The sequence below is a fragment of the Gorilla gorilla genome, chromosome 5 (assembly GCF_029281585.2).
Source record: "Gorilla gorilla gorilla isolate KB3781 chromosome 5, NHGRI_mGorGor1-v2.1_pri, whole genome shotgun sequence".
In the NCBI taxonomy this organism is placed as follows: Eukaryota; Metazoa; Chordata; class Mammalia; order Primates; family Hominidae; genus Gorilla; species Gorilla gorilla.
Window position 1 is genome coordinate 169,810,325 of NC_073229.2, and position 26,756 is coordinate 169,837,080.

Sequence of the window (26,756 nt, forward strand, 5' to 3'; positions counted from 1 at the left end):
CATGAGGAGTCATACCTAATATAATTAGGCTGGAATAGCAGTAAAAAAAAAATGTGACATACTCTGTACTGTAAAATCCTCTCATAAAATGCCTTTCTCTAACATCAAGTGCCTATTCCTAATGGGGTATGCAGTAAACATGTCCAACTGGGGGGTACAGCAATGGAAATGATAGCAAATAAATTAAGATTAATAATAATTGCCTCAGTAAAGCTAAACAGGCCAAAGAAGTCTTATAGAAGAAAGGGGTGTTGGGACAGGATCTGCAATCTAAGAAAAAAAGGATAATGAGACAAGCAATTAATATAATGGTCAAGATAATAAGATGGAGAAGGACAATGAGGTGAGTTAAACTACAAGGCAAATGACTGAATAAACAGATCTTTTTAAAAAATGGCATGAAGGTCCTTGGAGAGAAAAAAAGGTTTCAGGTCCTTTTTATAATTAATTCAACTTATCTAGACTTATATGGAATATATAAGCTTTAAAATTTGATTAATGAAAATAGGCACGATTTTTTTGGCATTCATTTGTATCCTTTTTTATGTATTGGTCAGAAATTGATGATAGACTACTCTGGGGCAAGAAAGTAGAGACCCTGCCTTGTGAAGATACAATAATTAAGAGGCGGATGGAGGAGAATCTGGGAATGGCAGTTCTGCTACTCATTGGCTGCTATGATCCCAGAGCAGTACCTCCATGGCTTTCGTTCCCACTTTGTTCATCTATAGCATGAGGGGACACTGTGTAAGATGACTTTTCCCTCGTAGTCAGAAGTAGCTAAGGGTTATAAAGCATTATATGGTTTTACTTGCCCGGTATATTATTTGTAAAACATCTAAAATCTACTTCCTATTTTCATCAGTGTGGATCCCAGAGTCCTGCTACAGGACCATCAAACACACCATATGGTCTGTGGATAGAAAATAATTCTTTCATTATACAAGGGAGAGCCTGTACAAGTAGATGTTATCAGTGTATACGTGTGTGTACATGCATGTGTATATATGAGTGAGTGTGTGAGTAGGTCTGTGTGTTGATACACTCAGTATTTTTTTCAGTGTAATGTTTATACCTGCTAATGAATCAAGCTGATATTTTCATCACTATTGACTCATTTATCAGGAACAATAAGTCTTCATGACATCGAAAGAGAAAAATTAAAAGGACTTAGAAAAAGGAAGACAGGAAAGGCATTTTACAACTTATCAAAACAAGATAATAAAGAGTTCATGTTTCAAAAAAAAGTCTGTGAACAGAAAAGTTATAATAGGGCCTTTACGATATAGAAATAGGTAACAGCAAAATTAATTCTAATACACAGTAAGTAATATATGCATTTTGACTACTGGTTTTTAACTGAACCCTCTTCCAAGGGTTTGATAATCCTTCCCATCTGTTCCGCAAAAGAGTAGACTATGATCTAAGAAACAAGTCATTTGAAGCCAATTTAAATAATCATAATCAATGAATGGCAAAGTGACCATAATACACCTTCTGAAAACAAGATATAAATATTCCCTGATGTGTTCACTGACCCTAATATAATCAGCTGGCCTTCCTGAAGTGGACCTTCCATAATGGTTCGCATAATAGATTTAATTCTAGCACTGAAAAACATCATATAAAATTTCCAGTCTGCCAACCTTCCACTTCAGCATGTTACTTAGACTTCTTTCTGATCTGGCTAGCGTCACATAGAAAACCCTGGAAAAAGGCTAGCCAAGCTTGTCAAAAATATTCTGTCTTCTGTATTTGTTATAAGAAAGAATAACTCTTCTTTGGTTGTCATGGCCACTGTCATATTGGAATTGGGAGAGTTTTATTTTAAAATTCATGAGTCAGTACATTTATATTCCATTAGTCACCCAGTCCATATATCTCATTCAAACCTAAATCTTCTCTCTCTTCTCATTATCGTCTGATGACCTTGCTTCCTATTTCACTGAGAAAAGAGCCATCAAAAACCAAACTTCCACATGCTCTCACTGCTGATTCAACCTACTGGATCCATGCCCAAGTTCTCTGCCTTCCTCCTAGGACCAGAGATGAATCGTTTATTCTCCTGGTTCAGTTCACTCTTGCTTACACACAGATTTTGCTCCTGCAGTTCTCTCCTTTCTCTTCTTAATCATTAATTTTTCTCTACTCTCTGGGATAATGTTTATTAACATGAAAATATTCTGCTATGACTCCCACCTTATAAATTTCCTTCACCTTTCTAACCTTCCGTCATTGCTCTGCTCTCTTTTGTAGTAAAATTCTATATTTTACAGTAAAACCACCATATCGTACCCACATCATTCATGACTTATAATAAATCCAGTTTGCTTAATTTATATGATAAAATCATTATCTTTCTTACCACCATTCCTATGATACAACCTGAGATCTAGCAGTCAAGCTCTCTCCTTTCCAATCTTCCTTTCATTCACCACTGGTCAAGACATTTCCATCACCATTTAAACAACAATGCTGCTGATAATACACGAGGGAGCACAAAAATCCAGCTGCTTCCTTTACAATTGTACTGATTCCAGAACAGCATGGTCTGCCAAAACTGATTTATTTCTTCATACACTTTAGCTGATAGGTTCTAAATGACTCTTAAGAAACAAGAATTAAGGGACTATGCTTGCACTAGGCCCTATTACCATTAAGATGCTACTATCTAACACTAATATTCTTTGATATGGTGTTGAAAATAAATCATCCTAATATAATGATATATATGAGATAAAATATGTATTTTGCTTAATATATTTAAATATATTTCTCTTATATAAAAATATATTTTGAAAACATAAGAAAAAGAGGATATCTAGCAATTAATTTGACCGTATGAACAGCATTATTCAGATAGAAAAAAGGTACTCTTAGAGAACTCTCACACGCCCAGTTAACACTCAATAAAAATCATTCCCCAGTCAGAAGAATTCAACAAAAAGGAGAAGCATGTTGTTTTCCTTTCCTACTGACATGAACAATTGTAATCTTGGTCTTAAGATTTAAAAGAATCTCAAATCATTGAATCAGATGGAAATGCCAATTGAAATTAGTGTCTATCTTTGCCCAGTAATGTCTTGACTGTGAACTATAGAAGCAGGACTATGTAATTAGGTCCCATTGCACACCGAATTCTGTGGCTATTCTCTGTTTACTCCAAAAAAGATTCTTGTCGAAGTTTGATTTATAAATGCGAGCAAAGTAAAAAAAAAAATCTTATCATTATACAAGAAGTGTATACATACTTATTAAAAATCATTTATATACTGGCTATAAAGTATGTGTATTTCCAAATATAGCTGCTGTAGAGTTGGACTCTTGAGTTGAATGTACGTCTTGAGCTACAAAAATGAGGGAAAGCACCATCTTGAGGCATAAGTGGAATTCAGGCCTTTGGTCCCTGGATCTGAAAGCAGAGAAGCTGATATGGAGTATAGTCATTGTGAGTCAATATTACATGTTGGCAAAATGTGATATAAGCCTTAGCTTTTGAAATTAACATTGACATTAATCAGGTGTTAACCTTGATTATTTCCAGAACTATACTTTTAATAGTCATCTAGTTCAACCAGCTCACTTTGCAAATTAGGAAATTAAAATTTCTAGAACTGTTACAGGATTGTTCCAAGGTTACCCATGAGTAAATGAGAGAGCTGAGGCTAGAACCCTAGCTCCTTAGTCTTGTCTCCAAAGTAATTAACTTCATTCATTAAAAAGAATGCCAGATAAAATAGTATTTTTAAATGTGCAAAATTATTGTTCTATAGTGTGTAAAATAATTTTGAGTTTCAAAATTTACTGTATAGAATTTCTTTCTGAGCCAAAGAAGGTAAAAGTATAAACATGATTTTACAATACATTTTCTAAACTGTAACATTTTTGAAAGAGTGTGAAGTGTGATGTTCATAAAATCTAATTTATGCCTCTTGAAGTGTATTTAATTGGCAATAAGCCTTTTCAAGGAACAGAAATTACAGACCTTAACCACTAACATCTCATTAAGTTAGTTATATGTGTCCTTTAATGCAAATATCCATTCTTTTGCATGAAAAAGAATTCTATTGAAGAGGGTGGTGTAGTTTGGTCCTAACTGTAGCCTAAATATAAAAATGCACATTGATTTTTAAAATCTCATTCTAGCATGAAAGAATCTTACCTGGGCCAAAGAAACATAGTACAAGCTAAATGTGGATTTAATATTTATTGAGCTATTTACCAAGTTTTATATTTTATTTCAGTTTATTTTATTGCACACAAATTGATTCCACACATCTAGAATCTTTCACCAAATTCTTGACTCTTCCCCCAAATCCCTTTAAAACACAGGCCCCTAAGGACACAGAAATGAAAAGACGGTAACAATAAAATTATAGAAGTTGGAAAGCAATTGGTTAATTGTTGAAAAATTTAACAGAGCTACAACAAACAACAAAGTCCTAATGCCAGCAGTAGGGAATGGTGAGAACTAACTACAATGATACTACGGAATCTCCAACAGGCTCAGAAATGGGTACCACCAGATACTTTTAGATACGAGAAAAAGAAATAAGAACTAGTTGAAAGCCGTTTAAGAAGCAGCCAGATGCCAGGTTCACTTTTACACTCTCCTCAGCTGGGAAACTTTCCCTCCCCAGTCCTAGCAAAAGACGAGGTTTATTCTCTTGAAAAGGTTAAAGAAGTCTCCGGACTGGGGGAACCCCGGCACAAGGAAGAAACATCACAATAAAAACAGAGGAATTAAGTGTATTACGTACATTGGAAGCAGAGATCCCCTCAGCCAGCCTCCTACACTCAGGTCCCAGTACAGACCTTCACCCTCCAGGCAGGAGTTTGGCAAAGCCTTGTCTAGGAAAAAAAAGTAGTATAGAAGGAAAGATCTAAAGATCTCACATCACAGGTTTCCCATCTAAATAGAGCAGTCAGATCATGTAGTCACACACCCATCTATATACTCACAGCCTCTAATCTGTGCTTTTGTCTCCCACACTTAAAGAGAAGCAAAAAACTAAGAATTTCCAGGTACCAGAGGAAATCCTCTAATGTGAGCTATTGAGACAAACTGAAGAGAAAAAAATACATTAAAACAATTTGGAACACACAAAAACAATGTCAGGGAAAGAAATTTGTTTTTAAAATTAAAAAAAAAACAATTGTTTGCTGTCTCCCTAGAAATAATCTAACCATGATAAAAACAGAATAATATTTTTAAAAAACTCAAACTTATTTTCCTCAAAAATAAATAATAGCAGAAATACAAAACTAAATAGGAGTGTGGGATGATAAACTTAAGAAAAATATCTTTAGGAATCCATTCCAAGATGGCCGAATAGGAAGCACTCTGATCTGCAGCTCCCAGTGTGATCGATGCAGAAGATAGGTGATTTCTGCATTTCCAACTGAGGTACCTGGTTCATCTCACTGGGACTGGTTGGACAGTGGATGCAGCCCACGGAGGGTGAGCCAAAGCAGGGCGGTGCATTGCCTCACTCGGGAAGTGCAAGGGGTAGGGGGATTTCCCTTTCCTAGCCAAGGGAAGCTATGACAGACTGTACCTGGAAAAACGGGACACTTTCACTCAAATACTGCACTTTTCCCATGGTCTTAGCAACCAGCAGACCATGAGATTCTCTCCCGTGCCTGGCTCGGCAGGTCCCATGCCCACGGAGCCTTGTTGACTGCTAGTGTAGCAGTCTGAGATCAACCTGAGAGGCTGCAGCCTGGTGGGGGGAGGGGGGCGTCTGCTATTGCTGAGGCTTCAGTAGGTAAACAAAGTGGCCAGGAAGCTCGACCTGGACAGAGCCCACTGCAGCTCAGCTTGGCCTACTGCCTCTATAGACTCCACCTCTGTGGGCAGGACATAGCTGAAAAAAAGGCAGCAGAAACTTTGCAGACTTAAACATCCCTGTCTGACAGCTCTGAAGAAAGCAGTGGTTCTCCCAGCAGTGGTTCTCCCAGCGTTTGAGCACTGAGAACGAAGAGACTGCCTCCTCAAGTGGGTCCCTGACCCCCGTGTAGTCTAACAGGGAGACATCTACCAGTAGGGGCCAACAGACACCTCATACAGGCGGGTGCCCCTCTGAGACGAAGCTTCCAGAGGAAGGATCAGGCAGCAATATTTGCTATTCTGCAGCCTCCACTGGTGATAACCAGGCAAACAGGGTCTGGAGTGGACCTGAAGCAAACTCCAACAGACCTGAAGCTGAGGGACCTAACTGTTAGAAGGAAAATGAACAAACAGAAAGAAATAGCATCAACATCAACAAAAAGGACAACTACACCAAACCCCACCTGTAGGTCTGTAGGACCAAAGGTAAATAAAACCACAAAGATAGAGAGAAACCAGAGGAGAAGTTAAAAATTCTAAAAACCAGAGCACCTCTGCTCCTCCAAAGGACTGCAGTTCCTTGGGGGCAATGGAACAAAGCTGGACAGAGAATGACCTTGACAAGTTGACAGAGAAGAAGGCTTTAGAAGGTCAGTAATAACAAATTTGTCCGAGCCAAACGAACATGTCCTAACCCATCAGAAGGAAGCTAAAAACCTTGAAAAAAGGTTAGACAAATGGCTAACTAATAAACAGTGTAGAAAAGACCTAAAATGACCTGACGGAGCTGAAAACCATGGCACGAGAACCTTGTGACACATGCACAAGCTTCTGTAGCCAATTTGATCAAGTGGAAGAAATGATATGAGTGACTGAAGATCAAATTAATGAAATAAAGTAAGAAGACAAGATTAGAGAAAAAAGAGTAAAAACAAACAAAGCCTCCGAGAAATATGGCACTATGTGAAAAGACCAAATCTACATTTGATTGGTGTACCTGAAAGTGACAGGGAGAATGGAACCAAGTGGGAAAACACTCTTCAGGATATTATCCAGGAGAACTTCTCCAACCTGGCAAGGCAGGCCAACATTCAAATTCAGGAAATACAGAGAACACCACGAAGATACTCCTCAAGAAGAGCAACCACAAGACACATAATTGTCAGATTCACCAAGGTTAAAATGAAGAAAAAAATGTTAAGGGCAGCCAGAGAGAAAGGTCGGGTTACCCACAAAAGGAAACGCATCAGACTAACAGCAGATCTCTCTGCAGAAACCCTACAAGCCAGAAGAGAGTGGGGGCCAATATTCAACATTCTTAAAGAAAATAATTTTCAACCCAGAATTTCATTTCCACCCAAACTAAGCTTCATAAGTGAAGGAGAAATAAAATACTTTACAGACAAGCAAATGCTGACAGATTTTGTCATCACAAGGCCTGCCTTACAAGATCTCCTGAAGGAAGCACTAAACATGGAAAGAAACAACTGTTACCACCCACTGCAAAAACATGCTAAATAGTAAAGACCATCGATGCTATGAAGAAACTGCATCAATTAATGGGCAAAATAACCAGCTAACATAATGACAGGATCAAATTCATACATAACAATATTAACCTTAAATGTAAATGGGCTAAATGCCTCAATTAAAAGACACAGACTGGCAAATTAGATAAAGAGTCAAGACTCATCAGTGTGCTGTATTCAGGAGACCCATCTCACGTGCAGAGACACACATAGGCTCAAAATAAAGGGATGGAGGAAGATCTACCAAGTAAATGGAAAGCAAGAAAAAGCAGGGGTTGCAATCCTTGTCACCAATAAAACAGACTTTAAACTAACAAAGATTAAAAGAGATAAGGCCATCACATAATGGTAAAGGGATCAATTCAACAAGAAGAATTACCTATCTTAAATATATATGCACCCAATACAGGAGCACCCAGATTCATAAAGCAAGTCCTTAGAGACCAACAAAGAGACTTAGACTCCCAAACAATAATAATGGGAGACTTTAACACCCCACTGTCAATATTAGACAGATCAACAAAACAGAAGGTGAACAAGGATATCCAGGACTTGAACTCACCTCTGCACCAAGCAGACCTAATAGACATCTACAGAACTTTTCACCCAAAATCAACAGAATATACATTCTTCTCAGCACCATATCGCACTTAAATTGACCACATAATTGGAAGTAAAGCATTCCTCAGCAAATGTAAAAGAACAGAAATCACAACAAACTGTCTCTCAGACCACAGTGAAATCAAATTCGAACTCAGGATTAAGAAACTCACTCAAAACCACACAACTACATGGAAACTGAACAACCTGCTCCTGAATGACTACTGGGTAAATAATGAAATGAAGGCAGAAATAAAGATGTTCTTTGAAACCAATGAAAACAAAGACACAACATACCAGAATCTCTGGGACACATTTAAAGCAGTGTGTAGAGGGAAATTTATAGCACTAAATGCCCACAAGAGAAAGCAGAAAGATATAAAATTGACACCCTAACATCACAATTAAAAGAACTGTAGAAGCAAGAGCAAACAAATTCAAAAGGTAGCAGAAGGCAAGAAGTAACTAAGATCAGAGCAGAACTGAAGGAGATAGAGACATAAAAAAACCCTTCAAAAAAATCAATGAATCCAGGAGCTGGTTTTTTGAAAAGATCAACAAAATTGATAGGCTGCTAGCAAGACAAATAAAGAAGAAAAGAGAGAAGAAACAAATAGACACAACAAAAAATGATAAAGAAGATCCCACCGATCCCACAAAAATACAAACTACCTTCAGAGAATAATATAAACACCTCTATCCAAATAAACTAGAAAATCAAGAAAAAATGGATGAATTTCTGGACACATACAACCTCCCAAGATTAAACCAGGAAGAAGTTGAATCTCTGAATAGACCAATAACAGGTTCTGAAATTGAGGCAATAATTGATAGCATACCAACCAAAAAATATCCAGGACCAGATGGATTCACAGCCAAATTCTATGACAGGTACAAAGAGGAGCTGGTATCATTCCTTCTGAAACTATTCCAATCAATATAAAAAGAGGGACTCCTCCATAACTCATTTTATGAGGCTAGCATCATCCTGATACCAAAGCCTGGCAGAGACACACACACACAAAAAAGAGCATTTTAGACCAATATCCCTGATGAACATCAATGCAAAAATCCTCAGTAAAATACTGGCAAACCAAATCCAGCAGCACATCAAAAAGCTTATCCTCCACAATCAAGTTGGCTTCATCCCTGGGATGCAAGCCTCATTCAACATATGCAAATCAATAAATGTAATCTATCACATAAACAGAACCAATGACAAAAACCACATGATTATCTCAATAGAAGCAGAAAATGCCTTCAACAAATTCAACAGCCCTTCATGCTAAAAACTCTCAATAAACTAGGTATTGATGGAACATATCTCAAAATAATAAGAGCTATTTATGACAAACCCACAGCCAATATTATACTGAATGGGCAAAAATTGGAAGCATTCCTTTTGAAAACCGGCACAAGACAAGGATGCCCTCTCTCACCACTCCTATTCAACATAGTGTTGGAAGTTCTGGCCAGGGCAATCAGGCAAGAGAAAGAAATAAAGGGTATTCAATTAGGAAAAGAGGAAGTCAAATTGTCCCTGTTTGCAGATGTCATGATTGTATATTTAGAAAACCCCATCATCTCAGCCAAAATCTCCTTAAGCTGATAAGCAACTTCAGCAAAGTCTCAGAATACAAAATCAAAGTGCAAAAATCACAAGAATTCCCATACACGAATAATAGACAAACAGCCAAATCATGAGTGAACTCCCATTCACAATTGCTTCAAAGAGAATAAAATACCCAGGAATACGACTTACAAGGGATGTGAAGGACCTCTTTAAGGAGAACTACAAACCACTGCTCAACAAAATAAAAGGGGACACAAACAAATGGAAGACCATTCCATGCTCATGGATAGGAAGAATCAATATTGTGAAAATGGCCATATGGCCTCAGGTAATTTATAGATTAAATGCCATCCCCATAAAGCTACCAATGACTTTCTTCACAGAATTGGAAAAAACTACTTTGAAGTTCATATGGAACCAAAAAAGAGCCTGCATTGCCGCGACAATCATAAGCAAAAAGACCAAAGCTGGAGGCATCATGCTACCTGACTTCAAACTATACTACAAGGCTACAGTAACCAAAACAGCATGGTACTGGTACCAAAACAGATTTATAGACTAATGGAACACAACAGAGCCCTCAGAAATAACACCGCACTTCTACAACCATCTGATCATTGACAAACCTGACAAAAACAAGAAATGGGGGAAGGATTCCCTATTTAATAAATGGTGCTGGGAAAACTGGCTAGCCATATGTAGAAAGCTGAAACTGGATCCCATCCTTACACATTGACTTAAATGTTAGACCTAAAACCATAAAAACCCTGGAAGAAAACCTAGGCAATACCATTCAGGACATAGGCATGGGCAAGGACTTCATGATGAAAACACCAAAAGCAATGGCAACAAAAGCCAAAATTGACAAATGGGATCTAATTAAACTAAAGAGCTTCTGCACAGCAAAAGAAACTCCATCAGAGTGAACAGGCAACCTACAGAATGGGAGAAAATTTTTGCAATCTACCCATGTGGCAAAGGTCTAATATCCAGAATCTACAAAGAACTTAAACAAATATACAAGAAAAAAATGAACAACCCCATCAAAAAGTGGGCAAAGGATATGAACACACACTTCTCAAAAGAAGACATTTATGCAGCCAACAGACACGTGAAAAAATGTTCATCATCCCTGGTCATCAGAGAAATACAAATCAAAACCACAATGAGATACCATCTCACGCCAGTTAGAATAGTGATCATTAAAAAGTCAGGAAACAACAGATGCTGGAGAGGATGTGGGGAAATAGGAATGCTTTTACACTGTTGGTGGGAGTGTACATTAGTTCAACCATTGTGGAAGACAGTGTGGCGATTCCTCAAGGATCTAGAACTAGAAATACCATTTGACCCAGTGATCCTATTACTGGGTATATACCCAAAGGATTATACATCATGCTACTATAAAGACACATGCACACGTATATTTATTGCGGCATTATTCACAATAGCAAAGACTTGGAACCAACCCAAATGTCCATCAATGATAGACTGGATTAAGAAAATGTGGCACATATACATCATGGAATACCATGCAGCCATAAAAAAGGATGAGTTCATGTCCTTTGCAGGGACATGGATGAATCTGGAAACCATCATTCTCAGCAAACTATCACAAGGACAGAAAACCATGTTTTCTGTGAACTGCATGTTCACATTCATAGGTGGGAACTGCACAATGAGAACACTTGGACACAGGGTGGGGAACATCACACACTGGGGCCTGTCAGGGGGTGGGGTACTGGGGGCAGGATGGCATTAGAAGAAATACCTAATGTAAATGACGAGTTGATGGGTGCAGCAAACCAACATGGCACATGTATACCTATGTAACAAACCTGCATGTTGTGCACATGTACCCTAGAACTTAAAGTATAATAATAAAAAACAAAAAAGGAGAAGAAAAATATATTTAAAAAGAAATGCAAAATATCAAAGACAAGAAAATTGAAAACTCAGGCCAGAGATCCAATAATTCAGTAATAGGAATTCCAGAAATAAAGGGGAGGAAATTATCAAAGAAATAATTGAAGAAATTTACTTCCAAAGAAGTAAGTTTTACTTCTTTGCAGAATTAAAGTCTTCTGCACTGAGAGCTTAGCAAAATGGATAAAATGGACCCATACCAAGACACTCATCATGGAATTTCACACTATTGGAAATGCAAAGATTCTGCAGGCTTCTTCGTTTATGGAAGTAAAAACAAAAACAAAAACATTTGAACATAAAAGATTGGAAAGCATAATCGCTTTGACTTCTCAATAGCAACCTTGAGAGCTGTAAGTTCTTCAAAGGAGCTTTAAACATCTGCGAACTGTTTGGTTGTTAAATAGCATTTACATAGGCATATGAATATACACGTGGAATACTGATCTCATGAAAAATAACGCATTACTTTATTGGGAAGACTGAACAATAGGATGGATGTGGGAGAAGGAGAAGAAAAGAGAGCTAGATATTCATATTTCAAGTTGTAAAGTCAATAGATAATACCTAGATCTAAAACCAAACAGTAGTAATATAATCATATTATTTATCATTTACCTGAAGTTAAGTAGCAAATTATCAACTTAAAGACATGAAAGTGGCTGCCTGTGGAAAGACAAAATTGGGGGAGGTTGGGTGGGGGAAAGAAGAGGGAGAAAGATTTCTTTTTCTCATAATAAAACTTGTAGATCTGATAAATTCTTTAAACACATGTTTAAAGAATGGGCATGTATACCTTGGCTAAAAATCAAAAACTAAAATGTAACACATAAAACTCTCTAGATAAATCATAACGTGGAATGGGTGCTAATTTCTTTTTTTTTCTGCATAAGTTTCATTTATTTATTGATTTATTTTATTATTATTATTATACTTTAAGTTTTAGGGTACATGTGCACAATGTGCAGGTTAGTTACACATGTATACATGTGCCATGCTGGTGTGCTGCACCCATTAACTCGTCATTTAGCATTAGGTGTATCTCCTAAAGCTATCCCTCCCCACTCCCCCCACCCCACAACAGTCCCCAGAGTGTGATGTTCCCCTTCCTGTGTCCATGTGTTCTCATTGTTCAATTCCCACCTATGAGTGAGAACATGCGGTGTTTGGTTTTTGGTCCTTGCAATACTTTGCTCAGAATGATGGTTTCCAGCTTCATCCATGTCCCTACAAAGGACATGAACTCATCATTTTTTATGGCTGCATAGTATTTCATGGTGCATATGTGCCACATTTTCTTAATCCAGTCTATCATTGTTGGACATTTGGGTTGGTTTCAAGTCTTTGCTATTGTGAATAGTGCCGCTATAAACATACGTGTGCATGTGTCTTTATAGCAGCATGATTTATAGTCCTTTGGGTATATACCCAGTAATGGGATGGCTGGGTCAAATGGTATTTCTAGTTCTAGATCCCTGAGGAATTGCCACACTGACTTCCACAAGGGTTGAACTAGTTTACAGTCCCACCAACAGTGTAAAAGTGTTTCTATTTCTCTACATCCTCTCCAGCACCTGTTGTTTCCTGACTTTTGAATGATTGCCATTCTAACTGGTGTGAGATGGTATCTCATTGTGGTTTTGATTTGCATTTCTCTGATGGCCGGTGATGACGAGCATTTTTTCATGTGTTTCTTGGCTGCATAAATGTCTTCTTTTGAGAAGTGTCTGTTCATGTCCTTCACCCACTTTTTGATGGGGTTGTTTGTTTTTTTCTTGTAAATTTGTTTGAGTTCATTGTAGATTCTGGATATTAGCCCTTTGTCAGATGAGTAGGTTGCAAAAATTTTCTCCCATCTTGTAGGTTGCCTGTTCACTCTGATGGTAGTTTCTTTTGCTGTGCAGAAGCTCTTTAGTTTAATTAGATCCCATTTGTCAATTTTGGCTTTTGTTGCCATTGCTTTTGGTGTTTTAGACACGAAGTCCTTGCCCATGCCTATGTCCTGAATGGCAACGCCTAGGTTTTCTTCTAGGGTTTTTATGGTTTTAGGTCTAATGTTTAAGTCTTTAATCCATCTTGAATTAATTTTTGTATAAGGTGTAAGGAAGGGATCCAGTTTCAGCTTTCTACATATGGCTAGCCAGTTTTCCCAGCACCATTTATTAAATAGGGAATCCTTTCCCCATTGCTTGTTTTTCTCAGGTTTGTCAAAGATCAGATAGTTGTAGATATGTGGCGTTATTTCTGAGGGCTCTGTTCTGTTCCATTGATCTATCAAAGGATAACCGTAGTCTCTCTATGGAGACAGGTGCTTGTCAGCTTATATATGCATCTGAATATTGAGAAGTACCAGAATGTTCTCTTTTACATGACATGTTCTCTAGGTTGCCATATGTCCTGGCATTCCCAGTAAAGTCCTATTTTTATACCCCATGTTCAGGCTAATTATGTAAAGTACCTCTTTTTACTCTCAAAGCATCCTGGTTGGAGAAAATTAGGTGGCTACCCTAATATTGCTCTCTCACACCTCTCTATATGTACACTTGCTATTTGCATTAGTCCATTTTCACTCTGCTAATAAAGACATACCCAAGACTGGGTAACGTTTACAGGAAGGAGGTTTAATGGACTCACAGTTCCACGTGGCTCGGAAGGCCTCACAATCATGGTTGAAGGCAAGGAAGAGCAAGTCACATCTTACATGGACGGCAGCAGACAAAGAGAGAGCATGTGCAGGGAAACTCCTCCTTATAAAACCATCAGATCTCATGAGACTTATTCACTATCATGAGAACAGTATGGGAAAGACTCGCCCCCATGATTCAATTACTTCCCACTAGTCTCTCCTACAACACATGAGAATTGTGGAAGCTACAATTCAAGATGAGATTTGGGTGGGGACACAGCCAAACCATATCGCTATTCTTCTTACCTTGAATTCCCTTTCCCAAATGTCCTGAGAAAAAGAAAGCTTCACATTTCTGTTCAAGTTCTACGTCCTCATAAAGATTTCCTTGAATTAAAGATTTTTCCTGTCCCTTTTTACACTACATATATAACTTCATTACAGCAAATATTTAACTGTATTGCAGCTGTTTACATGTTGTCTTCCACTACAGCATAAGTTCCATGAGAGCAAGGATCATGTCTCTCCATTGTTGATGGTCCAGCACTCAACATGGGCTGCACAGAGTAATCCACACAATTCTTACTGAATAAATGAAGTTACCATTTATCTTATTATATAACATTTGATTTTTAGATATATATGTTCTAAAAAGCCTTGTCCTTATAAAGGATACTGGCAATTCCATTCTGATATGATTTATCCCAACCATAAAAAAATTCTACGCATAATTCCATTCCTATATTCAAACTAAAGAGTGAGAGTCTGTAATTACAAATTCTTAGTTGAGTTTGAATACCTCCATTGTATAAATGCTCAAACATATAATCTACCTGTCTGTATCTATTTCAGCAGCTAAGATAAATTCACAAATAATCTTAGCATTATACATTGTCAGATGAACATGGCAAACAGATAGAATTCGATGTTTTCAATTTAATAATGAAATATAAAATGCCTTTCTGACTCTTTTCTTTTAAACTGAATTCAGATTTTCATCTTACCCAGTTTCATGTGAAGGTGAATTATGCTGGAATTTTTAAGGGGAGTTAGACTAAAATAACTGAAGGTGCATTAAAATATTCCTTTTCTATTCTAAACTACTGTCCTTTCACACATGTAAAAATCACATGGAGATGTTGAAAAATAAAGATTCCCAGGACTTGGTGTGTGTGTGTGTGTGTGTGTGTGTGTGTGTGTGTGTGTGAGTGTGTATATATTAGATTATATATTATACTCCAGGTATACATACACATATATTATTTATTATATTAATATATAATGTGTTATATAGTATACATACATTTTAATATATTACTATTGATAAGCATAGATATATTTACACCTTGCAGTGGATAACAGGTTGAATTACCTGAGAATTCAGTAGGATAGAGATTTGGATGTAAAACTAGGTTGCTTTAAAGAAAATAAAGAAACGTAAGCTTTCTTGCACAGTTGAGTATATGAACTAAGGTTCACTCTCACCTGCACATACAGCTTTGATACTGTAAGTGAAGCTGAAGAAATACTTTATTTAAAAATTAAAACATCAACTCAGAGAGCAAATTTTCTCAGAGTGAGAGGTGTACCCCACAACAGACCCTGCCTGTCTTTTCATTCAGGGTGGGGCAGAGGAAGTATGCAGGTGGGTTGTCTGATTTGAGTCTGCTGAGAAAGATAGGATCTGCCCACCTGAGCACAGCTTGCCCCCAACACCTCTCACAGGTACAGAGGCCAGTAATAGCAGAGGAAAATTATGACAGCCATATACAATAATCAACCTAATCTTTCACATAGTAAATATGAACAACTAATAATCATGTTACCTAAAACAATAATAACACAAAAAAGAAAGATCAAAATGAATGAAAAACAATTGATTCAGGAGGAAAAAGTATAGTTCCAGTAAGAGAAGAGAACTTAAAAATAACTCTCATTAGTATTCTAAGAAAGATTCATGAATATACTCATTCATAAACAAGAACAAACTAATATGCAAAAAGTGAATAACAGAATAAGTAAAAATCCATGAAAATTAAGAATACAATTACCAAAATTAAGAAAAAAATAATCGATAGTTGAATTGGAAAAAAAGAAGCCTCTCAAAATTTAAAGCAATAAAAAAGATGACAAATATAAAATGTAAATCCAAGAGGTCCAACAACCATCTAAGGAGAGTCTCTAATGACAAAGAGCAAAGGCAATCAAGGAGAAGAAATAATCATACAGTGGAAAAAAATCTCCAGAGCCCAAGACATGACTCTTCAGAAAAAAGGGTTCATTCAGGAAATGTGGTTCAGGATCATTTAAAAGAACCCATTAACATATCCTCATTAAATGTCAGACCATCTCAAGAAGTGTTGCTTCTCATTCCTTTCTCTGGATCTTCTGCTTCTCTTTGACTTCTAAATTGTGTGAACCAGGGCTCAATATTTATGCTTCTTCTCTTTCTCTCTTCTATACTTCACTCATTTACTATTGTCTCATCTAGACTCAACATTTTGAATGCTATCTATGTCTTGATAACTGCCAATTTTATATCTTTATTTCCAAGCTCTCCATAAAATTTCTGACATCAAATCAATTTCCTTCCTGTAATCTAAGAGACATTTCAAAAAATGACTAAAGTAGAACTTTTACCTCAATCCCTACTTCAAATTGCTCATCTCCTAGTCTTCCCCATCTCAGTAAGTGGCAACACCATTAATTCAGTAGCTCAGGCCATAAAACCACGAGACATGCTTAACTCTTGTCTTCCTCATTCTATGCATACAACCCATCAGCAAAGTCAACATCTACCAGAAGTTTGAAAGAAAAATGTGTTCAAGAGGACTATTAATTCCCTAAAACTATTGTGAAATTGCATTTTCTCTCTCTTTTACCCTTCACAACTCTGTTTATATTAATTGTATCTCTCATTCAAAATAACACATTCTTTAAGAATATGAGAATGCATCTCCTTGTGTATGGTACAAACACTGTACGTTCTACAATAAATAACACTTACATAATATTTTAAATGTTTGCAATTGCTTTCAAATTTTAAATAATCGAAGTGTGAAAGACATTTATATTTACTAAGTTTAATGTAAATTCTATAAGCCTTGAAATTATAAAAGTAATTTAAAAGCAGGAGTTAGTAGGTGGAAATAGATGTGGAAAAAAATACAGGAACAAAAAAAACTCTACTCTTACAATGTAGGAAACTAGGAGACACTGTGAAAAATTGATGGGTCAAGACATAGAATTTGTAAGATGGTAAGTAACAATGGAACTTCTCAAAAAATGCCTGGTAGGGACTGGAGTGGGGAGAGAGGACAAGTATGAGAGATGTCAATTTCTTATGTGTAATAGAGGGGAATCAACAGCTATTTTTACACTGGTACATTAACAAGCAACACATATGCATACTGTGTAAGATTTAGATTTAATCTCAAGAAAAACTAACCATAAAGTGATTAAAAATAATCACTTCTGATGAGTGGGAAAGGAGAAAAAGATAATGAGCCTTATGTTTTATTTAGCAACCTCCTGGTTTAGGAATTAAATGAACAAATAAATCAAAATATTAACAAATAATAAAACAGATAATCACATTCAATCTAGTTCTGTGTCTGTATTTTCACACATATTTATTTGAATAAGATTTTATAAGGAAATACCAATTTTTGTTTCACTGGTAGTCAGTAGCATAAAGGACACAAATATTAATTAGTCTATTTTAGTGTAGTTCTTATTTTTAATCCACTACATAAGTACAGAGATTGGTCAGCTACTATCTGGTCAAAATATATTGAAGCTAGGGTATGCATTTATTAAAGAATTCTATTTTTAAAATCCTCCACATCTAGACCCAGAAAATCTCACACACTGATGCACTGTAATTTTCTCCTCAAAGTACTACAGGCCTATAGACCCCTCCAAAGTGAGACACTGCAGTTTCGAACACAGTAAATATTTCCATTGTGCTAATGCTACCTCTTGTCCTACTTCTATGCCTATAAATATAGCACTATTTTTACCTTGAATAATGCATGGCTTGGTGGCCTGCAATATTAAAATAGAAGTCTGTTGTGTGCTTCATTTCATTGGTGTGCCCAGTGGCCTCAATCCAGTGTCCTATTGGGAGACAATACACACCATCCACCAAGTTGTTTTCATTGTAAGTACAGCAACGGTCATGATGAGGTCCATTGCCTAGAACAAGAAAAAATGATAAACAGAGCAATTAAATCAGTGTTTTGTTTAAACATCCTCAAAGCAGCTGATACAAAATTAATAGCAAGAAAAAAATAAACACAAAGCTACTTAATCTACACATTTCAGTATAAACAAAAAAGACTAGAGTGAAAAACACAACGGTAGGAATTTGTAAAGAGCTACTTAGGAAAATCAGAGTTTTTTACTCCCTTTGAGTACATGGGTTATCAAAAGCATGTTAACTCTTTCAGAGCTTCATGGTACCTCTCAGTGCTCTAAGAGGCCATTATGAATCACTTTGCAGCCTGAGAAGCTCCTAAAAAAAGTTTTTAAAGCTATTAATGCCCCTGTATTACACACTTCTATCTTTCCGGTATGCAAATTTACTAATAAAATCAGGAATAAAGTGTTTTAGTATCAGCTCAACAAAAAAATGCATAATTATAAATAAATGCATTAATAAGTAATAAATGACCACATCAAATCTACTTTACAGGTAAAACAGTTATTATTATTGTTTTCAAATGAGGAAAACAAGTCTCACAGAGATTAACTAGCTTGCCCAAGGTCACAAAACCAGTAGTGCGGAGCTAGTAGCACCTGCCTCTCCTAGTCCCCCACCTTTCTGGCGTCTGATGCCTTTGTGATGCTCCCTGCTGATGTCACATGCACAAAGACACACCATCTTCCTTCCAGGGCCATGGATCAAAGGAAGCAGAAACACATCTCTAAAAATATTATTTGCCTATTTCACGATTCTGCCCAGTATCAACTACACTAGTTGCTATGGTATGAATGTTTTTGTCCCCCAAAAATTTATATGTTGAAATCCTAACACCCAAGGTGTTGGTATTACGAGCTGGGGCCTTTAGGAGATGATTAGGTCATGAAGAAGAACCCTCACAAATGTGATTAGCTCCCTTATAAAAGAGGGGTGAAAGAAACCCCTTGCTCTGTTCCACCATGTGAGAACACAGCAAGTCGTCACCGTCTATGAACCAGTAAGTGAGCCCTCACCAATCACTGAATCTGGTATGCCTCAATCCTAGACCCCCCAGCCTCCAGAATTGTAAGCAATAAATTTCTATTCTTCATAAGCTAACCAATATATGGTGTTTTGTTTACAGCAGCTCAAATGGTCTTACATACTAGTAAACCTTGATTTCTACAAAAATTATAATTCATACATTATTTTTACTACCTTTTTATCATCCCATTTCAAATCATGCCTTTCTTTATACTACCTAAGTATAATGTACTGTAAGAAAGACATGTAAGCAAACTAAATGCATGAGTGGTTTACAGAAATAAATCACATTTGTTATGAATACAAAAATGTGATTCATTTGTTCTTTTCTCCTTGTTCTGTCTTACAAAATATTTAACCTAAATTTGCTTGGCGTAAGCTCTCAAAAAATCCTTAAATTATTTGATGTTTCTTTGAGATATAACTCCTTCCATCAGACAGAAGGTACAGGATGACTCTCTTAATAAACCATTACTGATCTTCCTAGATCAGTCTCCTCTTTTTTCTCTTAATGGATTTTTTTCTCGACGACTACAAGGCGGTGCACCACATCTCTATTAACCTTCATTTTTAATAGATAAAAACCAAACTACACTAGCAACTTCACTTCTAGAAACATATCCAACAGAAATATTACTAAGAAAAAAGAATTTCTGATGCATACAGAGATACATGCGTACAGTAATACTATTTTAATAGAAAATACTGTAAACCATGTAAGTTTTTTTCATTCTTCTACAGATATTTATTGAGACAGGTACTGTGCTAGGTGATGTTAAGAACTCAGATATTTATCATAAGAGCAACTAAAAATTTGAAATATTCTAAGCAGACATGTAACATAACCAGATTTTATTTTAAGGATACCTCTCTGGCTACAGAGTAAAAAAATAATTCAAGAACAATCAGATAGAAGCAGAGAGTCCATTTAAGAAACTACTATATTGGCCTAGGTAGTTTATGATGAAGCTTGGTCACAGACTTTGAAAGGATTATGCAGATTCAAGAGGGAAAGGCCACAGGACTTGGTGATTAATTGGAAAAGGAAGGTGAAGATGAAAGGGGATTAACAATGCCTCTTAAGCTTCTAGTGAAAATAATTCAATATACAGTGGCACTATTCACTGAGATGCAAAATCTGTAAGAGGCTGTAAGGAAAGATCATCTATCTAGTTCTGGCAATGTTGGGTTTGGAGTGCTCTTTAGATATCCAAAAGGAGTCCTCAAAAGAGAGCTGGAGTTACTCATTTGACATTAAGACCAGAAATCTGAACTTAAAAAATAAATATATGAGTAATTTGAGTGTAAATGGTAATTGAAATAGGAACATAGAAGAGTCACAAAGAAAAACAATATTAATAAGGAAAAAAGTTCTAGAACAAAATCTGAAAGTTTTTCAATGTTTAACAGCCAGAGAGAGAAGGATAAACTTACAAAAGATGAATAGAGAGAGGAGCTGAAAAGGAAAAGTAGGAGTGACTAAGTGAAGCAGCAGAGCATGACTGAAAGTGTAAACATAGACTACAAACTGGATATGGTTACTTCCAGGAAATGGAATTGGATGGAGGGGAACTGTCATAGTCAACTGTTTTGAATTGATTGGATTAGTTACAAGAAGCGGGTGTTACTTTTTTAGTTAAATAAAACAATATCTGTGGCTCCCATTGGTCAGTATAATTGACTTACAACAATTGAATTATTACCTATTAAAAATATAATTGTTGAAGAGATCAAATATTCATAAATTACAATGGTCAAGAAGAATTATTTATGTATCATCATCTTCATAAGAATTCTTCATTCCTAGAGTGATTTCTTTAATTACTCATTTTTACACATTTATGTTTTAGGCAACATTTTTAAAAGTCTTTCATGGATAGTAACCTGAGTTATTCAAAATATATTCTAATAGTTAAAATGTCTTTTAGAGGATGGGTTATTGTCTTTTTAATTTCACCTAATGAAATGGCAAAAATGAATAGTAAAATAATTTTGGTTTTGGAGATTTCTGCATGGAGAACTATGGAATAAATGTACTTTTCCCTAGTCCTCCCACTAAGTATAATTTAAAACCCTGAAAATTATAAATAAACAAACATAAGATAACTTTGAAAGACAAAGAGAAGAAGACAGACTATCCAGGGACACCGAGACCTAAGGAAAGACCTAAGTATTGAGTTCCCTGCATTTTCTCTTTGCCTTATATATCCCAGACTTAGATCTGAAGAAGCCAGCAACCTGGTAACAAAAGGACAGAAAAAGAAAACATGACAAAAGTCCATTCTCTCTAGCCAAATGAAAAGACAAGCCTAGCCAGACAGAAATCTGTTTGATAATAACTACACTACTCCAGTCAAACCCATGAAAAAATGTGGCCCCACACCCACTCAGGCCAGCAAAGACCAAGCATGGGTACACTTCCACTTTTGTTTGCCAAGCTGTATTGCAGTGCCGCAACCCACTCACTATCATGGTGTCAGAGACGGATGAGTAGGGGTCTGAACTTTCAGCATCATCCTTGGCAATATAGTGGAGTCCAAGTGGAAAGGTGGACTTCCACCTCCATTTGGCAGTAACGAGGTGCCCCTTGTTTCCACTGAGATTGTGTCAAAGGTGACCAAGTGGAAAGTCAAGATTTCCACCTCCTTCCCACCCGACCATCAGTGGATGCCATGTAGGAAGCAGTAACAAGGCACTCCTCCCTGTCTCAGCCAGGGAGCTATCAATGGAGGCCTAATGGAGAGTTAGAACTACCACCCCACTCAGGGAGGAGTCTGTTTGGTTTGGTTATGAATGGAAACAGTGTGAGGAACCTGGGTAATAAGGTGGGACCTCCATTCTTCTGCTGGAGTGGTGTCAGAAGAATTCAGTTAAAATCAAAGGTTTGCATAAGAGCTAACCTCATTACATAATACCCAAAATGTCTAGGTTTCAATAGAATGTCACCCATTATACCAATAACCACTAAGATCTCAAACTAAATGGAAAAAAAAAAGATGCCTGATAAAGGCCAACACCAAGAGAACAACGATGTTAGAATTATGTGATAATTATGTGATAAAGATTTTAAGGCCTCAGTAACCCATTAGAACACATTTCAAACAAATGAAGAATCGGAATGTCTCAGCAATGGAATAGAAGATGAAAAGAGGAACTAAATACTAATTTTAGAACTGAAAAACAATATTTGAAATTTTCAAAACTCAATAGATGGGTTTCAGAGCAATATGGAAGGGACAGAGGAAAGAATTCACAGACTTCAAGATAGAACCATGGAAATTACCCAATCTAAACAGCAAACAACAGAAAAGTAGGCTGAATTTAAAAAAAAAAAACAGACACTTAGGGACTTGTGGTACTATTAACAGAAGATCTAAATTTATGTCATTGGAGTCTTGGAAGAAGAGGGAAAAGATAGTAGGGCTTAAAAGTACTTAAGAAAACAATGCCGGAAAACTTTTCAAATTTGGCAAGAGGCAAAACCTACAAATTCAAGAAGGTGAGCAAAGTCCAAACAACATAAACCCAAAGAAATCAATACTGAGACATGACATATTTAAACTTCTGAAAACTAACGACAGAGAAAATCATAAAAGTAGCCAGAGAAAAACAGCAATGTAAAGGAAAAAATATTCTAATATGAGCAGATTTCTCATCAGAAGTCACCAAAGGAAGTGTCATTTTTCAAGTGCTGTAAAAAAAGAACAACTGTCAACCAAGAATCTTACTTTGTGACTATTTCCTTCAGGAAAAAAGGTGAAAATCAAAACATGCTCAATGAAGGAAAACTAAGAAAATTTTGCCTCTGAATTATCTTAAAAATGACTAACAGAAGATGTCTAAACAAAAAGAAACTCTTTAAAAACAGGAAGAATGAGCACAGCAAACAAAATTATAAGTAAATAAGCAAACATTCTAACATTGTCTGATGCTATTCTACATGTATGTAAAGGAAATATTTAAGGCAATTATATTGCAAATGAGGAAGGACAAAGGAATGAAAAAGGAGGTAAGTTTTCTAAAATTCACTCAAACTCGTAAAAGGTTGATACCAGTCAATTATGATGTTAGGTATATAATATACATAATATATATAGAAATTCTATGTGTAAATCAAAACAAAATTCTAAAAAACTGTTCAATTATGAACCAGACATGCCATACAATCACAGAAAAAGGAGGAAGAGAAAACAACCAGAAACAAAAAATAAAATGGCAAACTTAGGCTCTAACATACCAATAATTATGTTAAATAGTCTAAATACACCAATGAAAATACAAAAGTTGGCAGAATAATTTTTAAGTGAATCAATTATATGCTGTCTAGAAGCAATTCACTTCAAATTATATATGCAGGTGGGAAGTAAAAGCATAGAAAAAGACATACTATGCAAACATTAATCAAAAAGCAGGAGTAGTTATATTACTATTATATAAAGTATACTTCAGAGAAAAGAAAATTACTAGAGAGGGGAAATTATACAATGTTTAAAGTATCAATCTAACAAGAAGACACAGCAACTTTAACTGTGTATATATCAAACAGTAAGGTGGTTAAATACGTAAAGCAAAAAACTGAGAGAACTGAAAGAATTTTAAAAATCCAGAATTATAGTTTGAGACCTCAACACCTCACCCAAAACAATTGTTAGAACAATTAGACAGAAAATCAGCAAGGATATTAGAAACCTCAAGAACACCATCAACCAACATTATCTAGCTGACATTTATACAGCACCCAATATAGCAGAATGCACATGTTCACAGTACATAAACCAAGATAGAACATATCCTGTACCATAAAACAACTTCAAATTTTTAGAAAATTTAAATCATACAAATTGTGTTTTCTGACATTAACAGAATTGAACTAGAAATCAATAATAAATAGTTTTAGGTTTTATATTTAGGTTTTTAATCTGTTTTGTGTTAATTTTTGTATATGGTATATGGAAGGGGTCCAGTTTCAATCTTCTGCATATGGCTAGCCAGTTATCCCAGCACTATTTATTGAATAGGGTCCTTTCCCCATTGCTTATTTTTGTTAACTTTGTCAAAGATCAGATGGTTTTAGGTGTCTGGCATTATTTCTGGGCTCTCTATTCTGTTCCATTGGTCTATGTGTCCATTTTGGTACAAGTACCATACTGTTTTGGTTACAATAGCCTTGTAGTATAGTTTGAAGTCAAGTAATGTGATGTCTCCAGCTTTGTTCTTTTTGCTTAAGATTGCTTTGGCTATTCGAGCTCTTTTTTGATTCCATATGAATTTTAAAAGTTTTTTCTAATTCTGTGAAGAATTTTATTGGTAGGCTGATAGGAATAGGGTTGAATCTATAAATTTATTTGGGTAGTATGGCCATTTGAGCAATATTAATTCTTCTTATCCAGGAGCATAGAATGTTTTTCTATGTGTTTGTGTCATCCCTGACTCCTTTGATCAGTATTTTACAATTCTTGTTGCAGAATTCTTTCATGTCTCTGGTTAGCTGTATTCCTAGGTATTTTATTCTATTTGTGGCTATTGTAAATGGGATTTCATTCTTGATTTGGCTCTCAGCTTGGATGCTGTTGGTATATAGAAATGCTATGATTTTCATATGTTGATTTTGTATCCTAAAACTTTGCTCAAGTTGTTTATCAGAACAAGGAGCTTTTGGGTAGAGACTGTGAAGTTTTCTAGGTATAGAATCATATCATCTGCAAATAGGGATAGTTTGACTTCGTGTCTTCCTATTTGGATGTGGAGGCAATCATTCTAAGAGAAATAACTTAGAAAGTCTAATACCACATACTCTCACTTATAAATGGAAGCTAAGCATTGGATATACATGAACATACAGAGTGAAATAATAGACATTAGAGACTTCAAAATGTGGGGAGGTAGGAAGAGGTGAGGGATGAAAAATTACCTACTGGGTACAATGTACACTATTCAGGTGACAGACACACTAAAAGCCTAGACTTCACCACTGTGCAATATGTCCATGTAACAAAACTGTGCTTGTACCCCTAAATCTGTAAAAGTTAAAATTAAAAAATAAATTTATCAAAGTTAAAATTTAAAAAGTAAACACATAAATCGCTCACTATGTTGGGATAAACTAATCTGTATTTTTGGTAGAAAAGTAGAAAATTATTGGTTTAATTAACAAAAACATCTATTTCTTCAGAACAGTTTTAGCTACTTTGTTATTTGTTCATCAAGGCAAGTTAGGTGATTTCAAACGAAGTGAGTAAATGTGTAGGAGTAAGGGAACTGCTGTCTGGCACTCCAATTAAAGCCACAGAAATAAGAAACCCTAGAATTTAAAAACTCACAACTAACTCATTATTTTACATAGTTCTATAAGTTTGAGAGTTTCGGTTAAAATATGTGTATTTCTTAATAAATCCAGAAGTTTTGAAATTATATTGGTTAAATATCTATTGGATAGGTGTAGTCTCCTTAAGCAAAATAAATTTTACAATTATTATTCATATTATTTTATTTGAACTATCCTCTTTGGATTTTAATTATTTTAAATGTTTCATTTCTAGCATATGAACATAAGTTTTGATTCTAACACATTAATCTCTAACTTTAACTATTAACTCACCCACATCTGATCTCTCTCATGCCCCATCTGTTACTACCTCAGAAGCTATTATTGCATAAAGTTGCACAAACATGATATAGTCATTACAAACCCTTTGGCACTTTGATGTTCTCTTCTAATGGCAAAAACAAAGAAATAAAACGCACAAAAAATCTTTTTGTTCAACCAACTGCCTCTTTGAGATGATGAATCCTGTTCCAGTTGAGCACTTTGATGAATGGCAAAATGCAAACCTAGAAAATAGCTGAGTTCGGGGGTAGTCATAGATACAGCTAAACTGTCCTTCCTAATGAAATGGAAACCTGAGATACAATCAGTGAAGGAGAGGATGAAGTAAGAGGTGTTAAGATTGACAAGAAGAAGGAAAGGTGAGATGCAGAAAGAGAAGAAAGAAGATCCATCTAGAAAAACTATGTAAGAATAAAAGATAGTCAAAATACCCTGATCATGAGACCACCAAAGAGCAGTTAATGGCAAGCATCTTTTAATATTTAATGTGAAGTTTTATGCACTTCTGTAATATTTCTCTCTTCTCCTCCTCCCCAACTGTCAGTACAACCTACCACATTCACAAACAGATTTCTAGAGTGGAAGGAGAGAATACAGTTCCTGAGATAAAGAATAAGGGAATTCATCACCACTAGTCCTGTCTTATGGGAATTATTAAAGTGAGTTCTTTAAGCTGAGAAAACACACCACTAATTAATAACATAAAATACATGAAGGGAAAAAATTCAGTGGTATCAGTCAGATTCAAAATAGTCTTTTGCTTGAAAGGTGATGTGTAAAGCAATTTTATCTCTAACATGAGAGTTAAAAGACAAAACTATTAAAAACAACTGTGGCT

At 35.9% G+C, this 26,756-nt stretch overlaps 1 protein-coding gene across 2 annotated transcripts in view; it reads right to left on the reverse strand.

The window, feature by feature from the left end:
- Nucleotides 1-26,756, reverse strand: part of EPM2A (EPM2A glucan phosphatase, laforin) — a 106,543-nt gene that overhangs the window by 37,704 nt on the left and 42,083 nt on the right. For both annotated transcript variants that reach the window (XM_055389806.2, XM_004044795.5), the window contains exon 2: nt 18,107-18,281. In XM_055389806.2, the coding sequence (XP_055245781.1) occupies nt 18,107-18,281 (175 nt within the window). The remainder of the gene's footprint in view (nt 1-18,106; nt 18,282-26,756) is intronic.